General features: G+C 40.3%; 1 protein-coding gene across 1 annotated transcript; it reads left to right on the top strand.

Moving 5' to 3' along the window:
* The first annotated feature begins 2,918 nt into the window (after window positions 1-2,918).
* Window positions 2,919-5,008, top strand: LOC6573709 (segmentation protein fushi tarazu). The gene is made up of 2 exons (XM_001999739.4): window positions 2,919-3,866; window positions 3,973-5,008. Exons 1-2 carry the CDS (start codon window positions 3,011-3,013, stop codon window positions 4,551-4,553), a joined length of 1,437 nt encoding a protein of 478 aa, XP_001999775.2. The 5' UTR covers window positions 2,919-3,010; the 3' UTR covers window positions 4,554-5,008.
* The last annotated feature ends 14,039 nt before the right edge of the window (window positions 5,009-19,047 follow it).

The raw sequence follows: 19,047 nt of genomic DNA, 5'->3' as shown, positions 1-19,047 counted from the left end.
TTGTTGTTGCCGCACAATTAGCGTTTGGGGACGGCGTATTGAGCAATGGGCTATCTGCGACTCCCAGAGGAGACTTGAGACTCAGCCAGCCAACTTCAAAGACACAGCGTGTGACCCTCGGCCGGGTAAACGAAGCCAGCGAAGAGCAGAAATAAACAAACAAACAATCGCACGATTTGGAGTATCTTAAGCGATACTTATGTTATGTAATGCCCCAGCACAGAGGGGAAAAACCGAATTTCCAATGGCAATTTGTAATATTAAGTGAAATCCTTTGAAGTTTAAAGAAATCCAAATTGAAATCATACTCATATAGACCGAAGCTGCGCATACTTATGGATGTTTCTTCATTATCATCGGGATTATATGATTATGATAAAAGTTGCCCTGGGAGCAGCTGATGATATTAACAGCTCGTCGCTCGGTATTAACACATTCGCCTACTTCAGGCGCGTGCCTGTTTCACCTTCCAGAGCATTGATGAAAACTCCCAAACTCCAGTGTCCAGCATTTGCCAGATCTCGGATGTTACCCTCATGAAACAGCAAGGGGATGATCCTTGGCTTGGAATGCAGAAGGCAGCAGGCAGGAGGCAGCAGGCAGAGTGAAGGATGGGGTAGACGATGCGGCACGCTCGCACAATGGGATGGACCCGATTCCACTGTCAAGGTAATTTATTAATTCGGTAATAAAAACGCACGAAACGCTCGTCCCCTGGCGAACGGGCAACGGGGTGTGTTGTGGTCGGAGCATTCGCATGTGGGCCTTACAACTCAATTATTGTTACCGAAACTTGACTTCGGCTCAGATTTTGTCCGCATATCGTTTCGTTTTTCCAAGTATTTCATTGGGATTATAAAATCAGTTGAGTGAGTGATAAAACTCAATCGCCCAGAAACGAAGCGTTGAGTGTCTGCGGTGGCTGTCAATTTAAACTCCACCTGATGCAATAAATATGTGAAATATAGCTAAATAATGATTTGATCTGATCAATTGCTGAAGTAAATTGAGTCAAACTTTTAGACCTAAGCGAAAAACAGACGTTTATATATTTGTTTGAGTCCCAAATGCACGAAATATAATAAAGCTGGTTATACAATATATATTTTTCTTTATAGACACGCTGAGTAGTATAAATATTATTTGGGCTCTAAAGTCAGTTAAGTAAATAATTTTATGCTAATGCTCAGCCTTTGATCGGGAGCACTTAGAAGAATAAAAAGACTCCTTTATATATAAGACACACATACTTTACTCTGTAAGCTGCATAAAATAACTTGCTAATGCCTAAACTTCTCTATAATAATTATAAATAATATTTGTATTAGTCGAAAGTATTATCTTAGCCTAAAAGTTGTATTATTCAGATATACATATTTACTTCGTAGAGTCATATTTGATTTAACTTAGCTAACTTAAAAACTAAAGCGCTGGCTGTTAAGGCCTTCGGCTTAGTCATAAATTTTAGTCAGTTTATACAGAATAATCACACTCGTATGCCCTATACATATATTTCTTACAGCTCAGCCCGAATTCGCTTTTACAGCAAATGTTTTGTTTGAGTAACTGTTGCCAACATCGATATCCGATATATCTATAGCTCAGAGAGTGTTTATAGAAAGTGGGTTGTCGTGGGTCGTGGGTCGCGTTCGTCCGTGCGGCGGCCTGTCAAGCTGAAAAACGCCATAAATTTTGGCCCGGCTGTCACCGAACGTGCGCGCCGCAGCAACAATAACAATGGGCGAGGTAGAGCAAATGCCGAGCGCAGTTTGGGGCAGGAGCCGGGGCAGCCGAGGGTAGCCGCACAATTCGCACATGCACACATATGCACAAACTGCACACATATGCCAGCCAATCTATAGATGCCGCTTGCTAAGGGTGCGGAGAGGGTGGGCCATCGATCGAAGTCGGGGGTGGCTGCGCTGCGCTGCTCCTGCTCCTGCTCCTGCTCCTGCCGGCTAAGCGGATAGAAAAGTCGTGTAAACTCGCCTTTTCGGCCAGTCAATTTGGCTGAGCGGCTTACGGGTCGGCTATGCAAATATGCGCAAGAGTCTCTTTCGGGGCACTTGCCCAGGCCGCAGGAAAACCCTCGCGAGCAAACAAAAAGCGCAACACGCGACGCAACAAAGGATCTGCTTCGAATGGGTCTGGGAATGGGAATGGGAATGGAATGGGTAAGAAGCACGCGCAATATTATCCTTTCGCAGCCTTTGCGCCTTCTGCTTGATATACGCAACCAGTTGAAAGTCCAGGGCTAATCAAGCACCGATAGAGCCTTTGCTGCAGCGAATACCTCGCCGATTCCTGGAACAACTGGCAGCAGCTTCGCTTCCCTTCATTGCCGGCCGGAGAAATTTTGACGAATTTGCTGCTGCTGCTGCTAAACGGGCAAAAGGAAAAGCCTTTTGTGCCAACCGTTTTTAGCAACGTTTACAGTTTACAGTTTACAGTTCTGTTTATGTCTTTATGATTATTGCAATTAGAGGAAAGCAGCGAACCAGCCGCTGTCCCGCTCGCCCACCTACCCGAGGCTCGACTTAATTACGCGCCTGTGGGACGTCCAGCGCACGTCTCAAGGCATCTCAAGGACGCGGCTCGGCGCAGGGGAAATGCTCGGATAACTTGCAGCAAACTCGCGATGATAATGGGCGCGATGGGTAGGTAATAAGCAGGCGCAGCAGGTAGGCCAAGGTAGAGACGAATAGCGCTCGCACTGTGCCGGATAAACGTTCGTTTGGCCGGGCCGGATAAACTGCGCGCTACCCCTGCGAGCCATAAATCTGGCAAGGTCCTGGCGGAGGGGTAGGGCGCGCAGCATGTGTCAAAGTGTCATGCGCAGGGATATTTATGCGCTATGACGAGCGCGTGTGCCAAACATCAGCATCGCAGCTCGACTCGACTCGGCTCGGCTATATTAAGGCAGGATCACGGGGCTGAGCAGCTCATTCGCAAACGCAGCAGCGTCGCGCACACATCGTTCATTTCGTTCACAGGACAACAGACAGACGCAATGGCAGCCACCAACACACACTACTATGCCGACAGCATGTACAACATGTACCACCATGCCCTGCCACCCACATACTACGACAACACGAGCAGCAGCAGCAGCTACTACCAGAGCAACCAGAGCTGGCAGCCGGCGAGCTATCAGCCCAGCAGCTACGCCCACTACAGCCAGGAGAGCTACAGTGAGAGCTGCTACTATGCCAACTACCATCATCAGCAGCAACAGCAGACACAGCAGCCACAGCAGCAGCAGCCATTGTGCCTACCCGCTCTCGATGCAGTGCCTCAGTACCAAGTGCCCACAGTTGCCGAGCCAAGCGTTGAAGCCAGCTCGCCTGCTCCGGCTAAGAGCCGTAAGCGCAAGGCAGAGGAATCCGCCGCGGACATCATCGCCGCCGTGGAGGAGCGACCCAGCACACTGCGCGCCCTGCTCACCAATCCCGTCAAGAAGCTGAAGTACACGCCCGACTACTTCTACACGACGATCGAGCACGTGAAGAGGCCCAGCAAGAGCAGCTCCGCCGGCGAGCTGTCGCCCTGCTACGAGCAGGACTACGCCGTGCCCACGCCCTCCACACAGCAGACGCACATGTCGCCACAGCGCAGCACCGGCGAGGATGTCGACTATCTGGACGTCTACTCGCCCCGCAAGCCGGCCAAACATGGCGACTTTGTCACCCCACCACCAGCAGCCACCACGCCCGTCGATGGCCTCGGCCTCGGCCTCGGCATCGGCATCAGCACGCCACCCCAGTCGCCGGCCGAGAAGTCGAATGAAATCAATCATCGCATTGTGACAGCTGCCAATGCCAGCAACGAATTCAATTGGTCGCACATTGAGGAGACCATCGCATCAGGTAGGCATCGCTTTCCCTCTCGCTCTCTCTCACGCACACACACACCCTCGCTATTCTAATGTAACTGTTACTTACTTTCTGTTGTCTTTTCTTTCGTTTCTTGCAGATTGCAAAGACTCCAAACGCACACGACAAACCTACTCCCGCTACCAGACGCTCGAGCTGGAGAAGGAGTTCCACTTCAATCGCTACATCACGCGACGTCGACGAATGGACATTGCCCATGCGCTCAATCTGAGCGAGCGCCAGATCAAGATCTGGTTCCAGAACCGCCGCATGAAGTCCAAGAAAGATCGCACGCTCGAAGCCTCGCCCGAGCACTGTACCGCCGCCGGCTATGCCTCGCTCCTGCCACCGTTAGATGCCACCGCTATGCCGCCACAGTCACAGCCACAGCCGCAGCCTCAGCCTCAGCCACTGACCCAGCCACAGTCGCAGTCGCATCTACAGCCCGCTGCTGTCATGCCCTATGCCGCATACCCTGCCTACTTGCCCGCCGCCCAGCAGAGCTATGATTACCCGCAGCAGTCGCCGCCACCGCCGCCGCTGCACTTCGCCCAGCCGTACGATGCGCAGTACACACCGCAATATCATCAACAGACGCAGCAGCAGTGCAGCTACCAGCAACAACAACAACAGCAACAAGAGCTGAGCACCTCCAACCAGGCGCTGTATCATCTGCCCTAAACGAACCCGCACACACACAAACACACACACACTCTGACCCACACACACACGCACACAACCGTAACGAACGCGCCACGAATTCTCGACCATTTGCCGGTGACACGCAAATGTCTAACGAGATGCTGCGCAGTCGCAGTTGCCGTCGCTGCCGCCGTCGCAGTCGTACTCCCTACGGTGCCCAGTACTTGGGCAAAAGGACGAGTGCGCATGTGCGGCTCCTCGACACCTCAAAACCCAGTGGCTGGCCATGGGTTACCCGTTGCCTGCTGTCTGCCCTCTGTTTTCCGTTGCCGGCTGCCTTTGGCCAGTTGCCTGGAGCGCTCGATTATCATTGAGCCCGTGGACTGTGGCCAGGCATCGATAATGCAACATGAGCTCAACTTGGAGACTGATGAATGTTTTGTTTCTATTGTACAGCTAGTATATAAGTCGATTATTAAATATTTATTGAAATATATCTATCGAATTTAACTTTAAACAAAATGGCGTTTTCTTATTCATGAGAAATCTTTTAATTGATAACTTGATAGCTCAATGAACCAATAATAAAATATAATCATTTATTGAATTAATAAAAGAATTTCATATAAACAAATAATAAGTATTCGAAATCAATTAATTGAATTGAATTAATAAAGTGTTTCATATAAATAAATAATAGATATTGGAGCTCGAATAGAAATTATTTTTCTAATTTTAATTAATATTTTAATATAGTCGACCTATTATTTTCTCTTTAATATTTAAATAGTATGTGTATATAGTCTTTCCCATTCTTCTACGCAACATTCATAATTTTTTATATTTTAATACATTCCATAAATGATTATTTATAAAATTTCGGAAAGAGTTTTAGTGCCTTCGACATTTTAAATATTAATTATAAATAATAATAAAAATTTCGCAAAACTCAATTATCGATTTCTTAAATGTCTTAATTTCACTTTAAAATTGAATATAGAATTATTCCATATTTATTATTATATGCAAAATCCATATTTATATTTATTTACAACACGTAATTATAAAATCTCCAAAAATATCTAGACATTCTTCTACACTTCGCTCATAATTTATTTTAAATTTTCATACACTTCATAATTTCTCCTTCCCCATCGATTTATCACTGAATTTTTGTTTGTCGAACTTTTGGATCATTAGGAATCCTTTGCAACCACCCGAAATTGGCACAGCTTAAGCCCATGGATCGAAATGTTTTTGATATCGACTCTAAATTTGAGCAGCTGCAATTTGCTGCTCCCCTCGTGCCCGATTTCGACTTTTCTATAAAATGCACTATTTTCGCAATGGAAAAGTGTCACATTTTGGTCGCTTTGGCTCTTTTCCACCACCACGCGAGAGCAGAGCGCAGCCTTTCCGCCTGTCCGCCTTTTCGCCTTTCGCTGTTTGCTCATCCATTGAAGTGAGACATTGACTGGTCATTTTTCATTGCTCGCCTTGACAGCTATCGGCAGCACAACCCAAGAACCATGTGCCGATGCCCTTTGCCAGGCGGCATTTATACGACTCATTAGATCAAAGTGGACAGTGGGTAGTTGCCAGAGCTGCGAGCACGGCCAGTTGCTGGCAAAGCCACGTGTTTTGATTTCACTGTAAGGGATACGGTAATACAATCATTGTAGTGTGGAAATAATCTTAACTGCATTTTATTAACAAATTATTTTTACTAAAATATAATACTTTTACTAATACTAAATATGCTAAAAATATTTATTGGATAAGTTTTGTTTGACACCTTACCTAACATCACTATAATAAAGTCATTAAAAAGTATATATCTTACTATAGGTATTCATTTATTTACCTAACATCACTATAATAAAGTCATTAAAAAGTATATATCTTACTATAGGTATTCATTTATAGTTGAAAACAAATAATTTATTTTAATTATTAATATATAGGTTTACAAAAACATTTTCCATTTATCTTCTGCTAACACGATGCTATCATTCATAAGCCTAGATCTCTGTTTTCATTCTCATTGTTCAAGAAAAAATACGAAAAATATAATTTGTGATCTATAATTATAGTATACATTTAATATACAGATAATATATATAAATTATATATGTAAATAGATTTTGTTTATATTTAATGTGTAATTAATAATTATTAATTATTAACAATTTTAAAGTATAATTATAATTGATATATAGGATATTCAAATATTGTAATTTTTTAATTATTAATTATTTTTATTTATTAATTTATAGACATATTGACATAATTAATGATTCGACCTGGACACGATTTGTCTATGTAAATAAATAAGTTAAGAAGTAATAAATATTAAACCGAAGGCCCCAGTTGCCAGAAACTTATTTTTAAGTATTAAATAAAAATAAGAATAATATGTATATGTAAACCGTAATATCTAACTAATATCTAGCTAAAATATAATATTAAATCTTAAGTTAATACCAAAATAAATCAAAAATAAGCACTTTGAAGACTTCTCATCATATTTTTGGAATAGTAAAAGTAACTCGAATTTCCCACGAAAAGTGCTTAGCATAACACATATACCTAGAGTCTTGGCTAACATTAAGTCTAAAGCTATTATGATGTGGATTTTGTAGAAAATTTCTAGGAGTCAGTTTTGTTGATTGTTTGTTTTTTACAACTTCTGGGTGAGTGGTAAAAGGTTTACGTGCAAGTTGCGAAAGAGTTACGTTAACTCTTCGACGTCCTTCGGGGAAACGAAGAGTTTTGCGATGCCATTCGCTTTATTGAAAACCCAAAGGTCGCTTTTAACTCATTCGCGAACCATAAAACCCGCACTCGGACGGATTGGCAAGATCAAGATTCGCGGAAAACTTCATTTTGGGCGTGAGCAATGTCTGACGATACAGACGAGGCGGCAGTCAAGGTTGCAAAGTCAATCCTTTAGCGTAATCCTTTAAATAGTCAAAATAAAGCCCGCCTTTGGCAAAACAATTGTGCAGAACTGGTTGGTCACTCCTTTTGGCCATCGGATTCGCAGTGCGAATAGGCGTTCTATTGTGTCCACTTAGCTGGACATGGTACCTGCCTCCGTCTCAGCCTCTGCCTGCGCGAATAACGATCGTAAAATTATCCTTTCGCAAACACGAGCAGACGCTAACGCAGCCGCCTCAGAAGGATCGTCGCTCGCCGTCTACCGGGCGAAGGAGTTACAAAGTCATAAAAACAAAACACCTTTGTCTCAGCATTGTCGGTTGGCGAATTATCCTTTCTGCGACGCTGCCGTATCCTTAATCCACGTTTACTGCCCATCCGCCTACCACCACTTCGATTCGCAAATGACTGTGCATGCTACGAAATGTGTGCGGCTCGGCCGTTAACTGGAAGGGATTAAATTACATTATCCTTATGTCTAAGATAAACACAAGCAGCAGAGCTCGCTGATCTTGGATGTGGCACGGCTTTAAATTAACTTTTACCATGACGAAAAAATTGAGCTATTATAAAGTCAACTTGAATGGTAAGCAACCTAATCGCAATTTAAAATAAAGATGGCTTATCTAAGCGAATTATTTGAATATGAGCTGGCCAAGGAAGAAGGAAGAGTCTAAAATGCATTGCAGTAAATTTTCAATGTGATTTAAGACAGTGCAATAATTCAGCACACTCGGCTTAGGTTATTCAAAGCTATTCTTAGTTTAGAATCGTATTTTATATATTTCAAGTAGCCTTTGCTGAAAAACGCAAAATAATAAGAAAGTATCATCCTAGAACTTAAGAATGATTTCAAAACAGCTTTTAACATTAAAACATTATCAACCTCAGTCTCGTCCTATTCCAGTAAACAAAAATATATAAATATTAAACAAAACTAACCTGTAAAATAATTAACAAACAAAAGTAATTTACACTTTGACACCTATATAAGAATAATTTGTTTTCAATATTGGCTGCGAGTTATTCTTTTAAAATAATGAATTGTATTTTTATGTATTTAGAATTATGTGCGGCTTACACAATTTTTTTTTTTAGGATTTAGTAAATTTGAATAGATTAGTTAAATTTTTTACTGATTTAATATTTGATAGTTTTAAAATATTTTATAAATATATTTTGTGTAGTATTTAAATATCAATTTATATATATTCAATTATTTAAAATTAATGTACAATATTTTTTATACTTTTTATAATTTTTTATTAATATAAAATATTATTATTATATAAATATTTAATAGTTTAATATCTATAATTTTACATAATACAAATTAAATTTATTTTGAATGCTTATTACATCACAATTTATAAATACAAATTTGAAAGTTTTTATATATATATTATTATTATTATTATTTTTTTTTTCTTTCAATGTTTTATAAATCTATTATGTTGCCTTGTACCTTACAATTTGTATATATTTAATAGTTTAATATTTAATATATTTTGTTTATGTTTTATAAATTAGTTGTGTGTACCTTTTACATCAGAGCCACACTTAAGCTGTTTAAGAAATTGATTCGTAAAGCAAGTTTCATTACTTAAATTGTGTTTTATATTTATTACATTATTTTCTTTCTTAATAATTGAGATCATATTTTGTACATAAAAGATTTAACAGAATCAATTCGGAACTCTGGCAAACATTTTAGAATAAAATTAAGGGTTGACTATTATAATTAAATATTTATTTTAAAATTTAATGTTCTATTCTAACTTAAATATAAGTTTGCAGTAGTAAAAGTAGTCATATCATATCAGTTGCTCTCACTTTTAGTCACCTAATAATCACTTGCAATTTCTACATTCTTAGTTTATTTAGGAGCAACAGGTTGGCATTAAACAAATGCCATGGCGCTATAATAATTAGCATGTGTGCGTGGCTAGGTCAGAGCAACACTCCAGTCCAGTTCCACAGTGGCTCAGCCACTCAGTTGCTCAGCTGCTCCGTTGCGGCTGTGCCCTTTGTTGTGATTACCACGTTCGAGGCTATATTTATGGCGCTCGAGAGCCAATTAATTGTGACCCAAATCAACAGTTTTCGAATGGTTGGCAACACCAGCAGATCACGGCCCGGTCTAATGGCCCGGCAAACGCGCCCGATCGAGAGTCCGAGCAGCCGAGCGTGTGAGTCGGTCAGGCGCAGGCAATGGCGATGGCGATGGCGCTGACTGCTCGAGTCGCACATGAGTTATGAGCGCAGCGGACAAATGTCGCTTTAAATGCTCCATTGGCATGCATAAATTTTAATTTTTACAAGCACCGAAGCGACGTGCTCTTCCACAGAATCCCCGGCTCAATCCGCAGCGCCAGATGAAATCAGCGCCAAAAGTCGGCGATCTACGTAGTCAACGATTTAACTATATCTACATATATGTATACATAAATATATATTTCGACTATAGCTAACCGCGTTGGTGGCTAGATCAGTGCGCCACAGCCGCCAACTACTGCGTCGATCCACCAACTAGCCAAAACATTAATATGTTAATGTGGGGATCAGGGCAAGTCGGTGGCTCGACGGCTCGCTGGCCTGGCGGATCGGCGGGTCGGCGGGTCGACGGCGGCGGGTCCAGTGGCTGACAACGACAACGACAACAGCCACCGCCACCGCCACCGTCTGTGGGGATTTATGGGTTCAACAAATGCTTTATGGTGTGTCGCTTTGACTAATTTATCTGGGGAGTATTCACTGTGGACTCCACACGCCACTGTGGCGAGGGCGACGCTGTTGGCCACGAATTTCATTGTTAATTTATGATTAAGCTGATTGTGCTCGGAAAGGTATCTGGACTTGTTTTTTTTTTAAATCAAATCTTCTATTCTCCCATAGAGCATGCAATTAGATTCGGCGGTCTTTTTGAATATTGCCAAACACACAAAAAATCGAGAAAATTAAATAAAATACAAATAAATAAAAATCTATCTGCTCAACTCCCAACAACTTTTCATAACTAATAAATAATTCGGCTCTGCGAGCTAAATGTTTCAGATTGATGGCGATTACTAAAATGATTACCAACTAAACAAACAAAGTTTTTATTATAAATATACAAAGATTTGCTTAAAAGCCAAACATTCATAAGCAGCAGATAAGATATTTTTAATTAATGTGGGATTTAAAAATAACATATTTAAAATTTATTTATTTTGCGTTTTCTCTATATACATATATCTGAAGGATACAATATTTTCTGAATAGTTTAAATATATTTATGATGGAAAAGAAGATAAAATATATGAAATATATATTATTTATTTATTTCATTAATTTTATATATTTATTATTTATTTATTTGTTTTATATATTTTCGATTTCCTGCATATATCAGAAGGATACAAGTTTTTCTTAATAGTTTTAATGTATTTAATAATAATAATGGAAAGATAGGTAAGATATATTAAATACATATATATTACTTATTTATTTTATATAATAATAATATTAATAATCAGTCAAGTTTGGCAATGGATCAATCCCTTTATATATTTTAAAAGACTTAACAGCTTAAGCAGCTTTTGTTTACACTTTAACATATAAGATCAGAGAACAGTCAAATTAAATAATATCAATGTAAATTGGTACTATAATCAAGGCTTTGGGTAATGTATTGAGAAATTCTAGAGAAATTACATACCTTAGAGTGCTCAGTTTATAAAAGAGAATTTAGCTATCATAAAATGATTGTTTAATTAATTCCTTTATTACTTTAATAAAATGATGAAATAGTTTTAAATACAGTAGAGTCCGATTATGAAGACTCCGCTCCTTGAGAGTCTTTACAATCGGTTTCTACTGTATTTTGGAAAATATTCTTTGGTAATACGATTGAGTTTAGTTGGTTCGATATCGAGCTGACATTCAACATAATTTGATCTGCAATACAAGTGCCATTAGCCCCCAGTGAAATGCTTTCGATGCACCTCATTAGAAATCTCCCCCATCTCTTGATTTTGCCAACCCTTTCACGCTTTCCACGCATTCACTCTCCTTCGTGCTTAGGTAAACAATTTGGCATATCAACAGAAAATAAATAGTATTATCATTATCATCCACGTTATACCAGATCCTGCTTAGACTATTCAGTCGACACGCTTTTCGTACTATCGGATGTCATGGCAACGACTTCGATGAGCGGGCTGCAATTTAGCTGAGGTTTTTTTTTGCTTTTAGAATTTCAACAACTGCATGCAATATGCGTTTTAGCCGCGCTGTCGGTTATTAAAAGGCATAATTGAATTTCTTGCAAAGAGTTGTTTGTTTGTGAAAGATGTGGCCTGAACATGCAAAAACGCCGACCCCGGCCACGCTGTATGAGGGATCCGGCTGGCGCTGAAATTTCGAAAGTATGAAAAAAGCAATTAAAACTGAAATAATGAATTCTTTCTTTGCAGTTTGCCATGTTGCTGTCTGCCGTCTACTGTCTGCCGTCTTAGGGCTGAGCCGGGCCAGCAGCGCTTTGGTTGGAGCGTACTCTACGCTGCTTGGCTGCCATTGGGTGAAGGGATCGGTGATGGAATCGACCTCGGTAGCTGCTTGGGCTGATTAGCATGAGGCGTAACAGTTTTTAATTGCAGCCACATTTGACGGCGGGCCGCAATATGCCAAAAACGAGCACTTATCTTGCCATCAGAAAGTTGAAAAACTTTTACCACGCAAGAGTATGGAGCTACAGGGCAACGGGGGAATCCCAAATAAAATTTTTTAATAACAATCATAAAAGTTGTTGCACAAATGTTTTTCATTTTGTCGCTCGGTGATTAGCGAGAAGAAAAAAAAAATACAAATTGTAGAAAAAATTGAAGGTTTGTTCGTTTGGGTTAGTTGTTGGAAATTTTTATACAAGTTGGGTAAAGAAATGCTAATGCTGATACTTAAAGGCAGGCAAAGTGAAATAAATAATATAGCAGCTTTCTTAAAATTAAAAATGTTTTCTTAATTAAATCTTAACTTAATGGGACCTTTTACAGAGCTAAGACGCTCGGCAGTATTCAATATCGAATAATTTCTGTTTACGTTATTCAATATACTTAAATTTAATTTTTATGTGAAGTTCCAAATTTATTAGCACTCCTTCTACATACAGCTCTCAATACAAACAAATATATATTTTTGTAATATGTGTTTGACCCATTTTCTGGAATATTTCTACGTCAATTATGCACACATTTTTACGCCTTTGGGCTACGCTCTAGGTGTGTGTGAGCGCCGGGTCATTAATTTTGATCAAGCCCAAATATGTGTCAGTCAGACAGTCCCTCAGTCTGTCAGTCAGTCAGTCAGTCAGTTCGTCGGGCAAATTCACCCAGCCAGCAGCCAGTCCGTCGCCGGTCCACGTCAAAATTTCCATTTACAATCAGCCCGGCCTACACACACACAAACACACACGCACTCATACGCCTATGCGAGTGCATACTATATTCAAATTAGGCAAGGCGCCAACCCCAAGCCCAGGCCCAGCCATCTCCAACCCCATTGCCTCCGCCCATGGGCTCACCCGGAAGCAGCTGCTGCTATGCTTTCGGAGGTCTGCATATGTGCCGAGAAGTGTGGCGGAATTTCCTAATTTATTTTTTAGCAAATGGTTCAAGGCTCTTCACGTTCTGGGGGCGACGTTTCAAGTTCGCCAAACAAATTGTTAATGGAAATTCACGCGTTTCGAATTATTGATTTTTGGGCCCGGCGAAAACTTTCTCTCTCTCAATTGACATTTGAATGGTACAAATTTGACATGAATGAGACGATGACGATTAATGGCCAAGGTCGCTGTTAAGTTTGACAGCTCGTTGTGAACGAGCACATTCAACTTGCTTAAATTAAGTTATTTTTGGGAATAGCCTTAAATTTGTTTAAAATGCGAATTCACTTAATTCTGTCCAGGACTTCATCTTAAAGCGGTACTGCAGCGACATCTAGTAGAATTTGTTAAACGAAAATAGGATTCATAATTGCAAAACAGTTTTCCAGTTGGAATTTTCCTAACTGCATTTTGCTGCTTTTCCTATTTGCTGGCAATGCAACTGGAAAGTGCAAATTTCTCAGGACACAAACCAGAGGGCATGCATTTCCGCCCATCTGGCTGGTAATGCAGTACACTGCTTGCTTGAATTGTATGAGCAATGCACTGCTTGCGAAATGTCAATTTCGATGCAGTGAAGGAATATTATAATTTTTTTAAGTAATAAAAATTAAATTAAAGTATTTAAAATATTCAAGTGCATGAGTTGCTAAATATAATTTAAATTTGATAAATATAGTCTGTTTAATTTTATTAAATCTTTAAAATATTATGAATAGCTAACAATTAACATAATCACTGTTTCTATAAAGGACTTTTTTTTTTCGAAAATATAATATTTAGCCTTATACTCATACTTTTGAACTTGTTGTGAAATAACAATAAAAATTACCCAAATAGCACTTTCCCCAAAAATATTATTATTTAAAACAATATTTCAAAATATTTATAAAAAATAACTTACAAAACGAAATTTCTAAATGTGTAGCATTCGATTTTATAGAAAGACTTATTTAATAATTTAATTTAAAAATCCATAGTAACTATGTAGTCAGTCATAAATGAAGGAAAATAAGTATTAAATGCCTTAATGATTTATTCGGTCATATTTGAACTACTAATGAAACCTTTAAAGTTCTGCGGAAATTCAAGTTGACATCATTGACAATTTACCTGTTTCACACGACCGTGTCTAAGGCATTTCGAGCCAAATGTGTGCAGATTCAGATACTGATTTAAATCCTAGTTTCGCATGCGCATGCACATTCGCTTTAATGTGGCCTTGATGAGGTGAACTAATTAAAGCGGCGCTGATTAGCAGCAGCGGGAAGCAGAGCCAGCACAAGCAGCCGCACTAGCTAGCTAGGAACTGCCCACAGAGGCACATGTAGAGTTAACCCATATACAAGTGAATACCTCATTGTTCACACGCATAATGTGGGCTAAAGGATTTGGCGGCGCGCCGCAGGACGATAATGAACACAAATGAGCCGAGCGAAAGGAGTTTTTGCAAGCGCTCACGAAATGGCAAACATTTGCCAAAAACCAACCAAGCACACATTGAGAACAATGGCCAAATGCCGGCGGACCTGTTGGTCCTCTGTGTGCGCGCCTGTATTCGGCTGTGTGTTTGGCTGCAGGAAGGACACGACCTTGGCGCATTGGTTCAAGAGCGAAACGAGTCGCTTCGACAGACCAGACAGCCAGTCAACCATTTATAGAATTCGGCTGTGTATCTTTTGTTGCAATCTGATTGATTGCTGTCATGCGGCTGGGAAAGTGAGCAAGGAACCCCTCTGCATGCTCGAGGGTTACGGCTCCTGGCAGCAGCTGCCAAATGGCTGCCTCAGACTGTTCTTCGCGACGCCATTTTAAATTGGTCTATTCTAATTTCAGTTATTTTGTTGCTTTTGCTGAAGATTTTAAAGACTTTAATCTGTTGTTGTTTCTCATCTTTATTTTTGTTCATTGGAAGGTGGAGCCACTTTCCATTTTCCGCCTCCATTGGCAAATTAATCATTCGCATTAAGTTCGCAGCTTGTGGGCCAGGACATGCGCAACAGTCGTGTGTCCTCTGGCCAGCAGCCAAAGCGAGAGGCATATATCTATAAGAACCCACACACACACACACATACATGGAGCAGAGCTTTTCGCATCGAAAGCTTTGTTATCTGGCTGGCCACACGCTGTCTATATATACACCATATATGTATATATGTATTATATATGTACGATAGTGTGCACATAATGGCATTGGGATATGTGTGCAAACCAAATCAAAATGGCGTCACAGCCGGAACATTTTTGAATGTCGCTCTAATGATGAATTCAGTAGCTCGCGTGTCGCTTTGCCGCAGCTGTTGTCCCTGCAACAGCAACAGCAACAAAAACAACAACAACAAGGATATAGCCTAATGGGCTCCCACTGCACAGCACACTTCAGCACTCCGCTCTCAGCTCCCCACTCTCAGCTCGCACTTTTTTTGGCCGCCATCTTGGCGGCTAAGTAGCTCATCGCCTGACAGCTGAGACGCGTTTATCATAATCAAATGTGGATGGACTCCAACTTCGACGGCGACTCCAACTCCGATTTCGAGGGCAAACAAAAAGGTCGGAAATTAATTTAAATTGCCTTTTGATGTAAATGCATTCCTCAATGCAGCAGCAGCAGCAGCAGCAGCAACAGCAGCTCCAGCAGCTTCTCCTTCGAGTATGTGCTCCAGATTTGTCTTGCTGCAGTTATCGTTGGCTCTCTAAGTAGCTGCAACTTTTGCGCTGTGTGTGTTTGTCCTAAATGGCGCAGATTTATCAACTGCCAGAAGCAGCTCCAACTGCCGTCCCTTCCCTGCGGCCCCGCCCCCTGCCAGTGCTGACCATTCACTAAGCTGGTTTTTAGCCGGGCAGTGCGTGAAGAACTCAAATGGCAGGGTATTAACGAATTGTCGTGAGCTGGCTCAGCCCCGTTCCCGTGCCATTGGTATTGACCATTTTTCTTGGGTCGATGGCATGGCGTTTAATTGAAAACTGCTGCAGTTCCGCAACTGCAAGCATGTTGCACAGTTGCGCAGTTGCGCAGTTGCACAAGTTGCATGTGGCACTACTTCTATGCCCACATTTAATTTGAAAATTCCTCTAGTTTTTTGTTGCCATGCAGCAGACGAAAACAAAACTACAAACGCTGCTGATTGTTTCATATTAAAAGCATGTATGTAACAGCAACAACAACAACAACAGCAATAGCAACAACAACAACATCAATATTAACAACATGCGAACGATGATGAAAAATCGCCTGCAACATGTTGGATGCTGCTGGGCTGAGCAGCCTCTCAGGCAGAGAGGGCTCCATCTCCATCTCCGTCTCTGGCTGAGCATTTTTGCTGCCCGCTGGCATCTCCGACATCAACTCCAATTACAGAAGTACACGAAGGCGTCTCTCTTATGATTCCTAGTTTTTTTCTCGTCCCGTTCAGTTGAGTTTTTCTTTAATCTTGTTTCTTATTTATTTTTATTTTTATAATATGGGTTCCCTCATGTCGTGCGGTCTGGAGCAGCGCACTAGAAAAGCAAACGAAACGGTTGCATGTTGTTATGGAATTGGTAGCCATCTGGAGACCCAGTGAAGGCAGCGGCAACGACAACGCAGTCCAATCAATTGTGCAGCACAGATAGATACCAAACACACAATTCAACTTTTTATCAATAAGATATTTTCTAATCGAATTTGATTTTGGCATATGAATTTAGATTCAATCATATCGTAATTGTGGTGTTATATTAAATCTTATAAACAGGTAAGTCTCTGGAAATTTCCTTACGGAAACGCAATAAGAATAAATAACTATATTAAATAAAACAATATTAAATTTATTTTATGATTTTATATTATTATTATTTATGATTTCGTTGTTACAATGATATTTGCTTGTCGAATTTCTGGTTTTGTTTAATTCCTTTCTGTTTATATTTAATTTGAATACAAGAATTGCTATGCATAATTTAAATTCATTTAAAAAATTCATTTTAATAATCGGGTTTAAATGAATATAAAATTATTTGATATTTTATAGAATAATGATTACAAATTTGTTTAATTTATTAAATCCTCTCAGGAAAAATTTATAAAACTTAGACTCATTTATTGTGGTTCATAGACTCTAAAGTAATTTTCAGATTGCTTCAAACTAAATACATGAAATAGCTATAGAATTTTCTAGGCAATCATACTGGATCGAAATATAATGTGGCAATAATGATTATATTTGTTAGTAAACTTTTAATTGTTCCGAATTCATCTTAGATTTGGCAATCGCTTTCATTTATACATAAATAACACTTTCTGTATAAGAAATAGATTAAATGTAATGATATTCCATCTCGAATTGTGTTTATCTATTTCATCTACAAACAGAAACTCAACTTTACAGCAGACCATCTAATTAAAAGCGTATTTGAAAAACAAATATCAAAGTCTTTCAAAAAATTCGACCTAGTTTTATCATTGTTAAGCTACTGTTCTATAAAACCTTCAAATTATATATAAGTAAATTAGTTGCAAAATATGCATATGTAATCTTTTTATGATTGTTTTATGATTAAAAAACTATAAATATATATATTAGCATATATTTCATATAAACCGGTATTCATTTACGAAATCACCCATTTCAGTAATATGTTAATTAACAACGCATAGAATATGGTCATAATTAGAGTTATGCCAGATGGATTCTTAAACCTTAAACTTTCATATGGCAGTATTAGGTTTTTCACTTGACATCAACAATTTATCTTAACGGATTCAAATGCAAATCTCACACGACAACAAACAAATACTCATATATACATATACACAGAAAGAAATATATACACACGTGTATTTCTTGTTTTGCTTACTTGGAATTTGGTAGCAAGTCCAAAATTGATTTTTAATTAAGGCATTTAACCAAACGCGCTGCCACAGGCAGACCCAGCCCAAACACTCGTGAAGCCATAAGCCGTAACCTGTAGCCCGTAGCCCGTAACCCGAGATCGGGCATGAATCATAAGGGCCCCGAGACGTCTCCAGACAATGTGGTCAATAAATTTAAATTCCAATTCGAAATCACATTCAAAACTCGAGTGCAAACGAGCTCATTTTAAAGAGATGCAAACAAACCAAAACTTGGAACAAAGTAAAAAAAAAAAAAAAAAAAAAAAAACATATATATGTATATAAAAGAGAAAAAAAGTCATTTGTCGCTTGTTTTTCTGTGACTTTTTTGTTCGTTTACAGAGCGCGCTGTAAAATTTCGAACGCAACCAATAAAAATGGAAATGATGGCGCACAGAACGAAACGTTTATAAAATAATAATGCGAAATAATAATGTGACGGTGATTTAGCGGAACAGCGCCACGATTGAATACAAATAAAGTGCCAGCACGGGGTTGGAGTGTCGGGGGTGGCATAGGGATGCCAACGTGGGACGCACTAATCTAGGATGATTTCTGCCTAATCTGGAGCAAAAAAAGAAGAAAAAACAATGCTGCTCCTGCTGCTGCTGCTGGGGGAGTTACAGCAGTGCGAGAGAGAGCGCGGGGTACGCTGACGCTGACGTTGCCGTTGACGTTGACGTTGAGTGGCAGGCAATCATCTGCCTCGTCCAGCGTCCAACTACCTGTTTCTGTGCCGTTTCTGTATGCCAGCTGTGGCTGCTGTGGAGCAACCGCCGCTGCCACCGTTGCCGTCTCCGTCATCGACGCCGTCGCCGTTGCCGTCGTCGCTGCTCCGCCATAGGCCGTTGGTCCAGGCCATGCGGCACCCCCTGAAGCATAAATCAAAGCAAAGGGCGTGGCCTAGCGCAGTGCGAGCGAGCGCGACTGCTTTTCGAACATGCGCACACTGTGTGCGGCTCGCTCGCACTCACTATACGCCCGCCGAATGATGTACAGTTTTCGAATACCCATACACTCGCGCACTCGCCAGCACTCGGACTCCACTCTGGCAGTCGCCGAAAGGCTCTGTCAAACGT

The sequence above is a fragment of the Drosophila mojavensis genome, unplaced genomic scaffold (assembly GCF_018153725.1).
Source record: "Drosophila mojavensis isolate 15081-1352.22 unplaced genomic scaffold, ASM1815372v1 contig_16, whole genome shotgun sequence".
Lineage (NCBI taxonomy): Eukaryota > Metazoa > Arthropoda > Insecta > Diptera > Drosophilidae > Drosophila > Drosophila mojavensis.
Note: the sequence above shows the minus strand (reverse complement) of the source record. Positions and strands in the feature narration are given on the sequence as shown.

Bases quoted from the DNA above. Each gene is read 5' to 3' on its own strand.
- LOC6573709 (XM_001999739.4), top strand. From the start codon at position 3,011: ATGGCAGCCACCAACACACACTACTATGCCGACAGCATGTACAACATG. The intron at 3,867-3,972 runs GTAGGCATCGCT...CGTTTCTTGCAG, and splicing joins TGAGGAGACCATCGCATCAG to ATTGCAAAGACTCCAAACGC.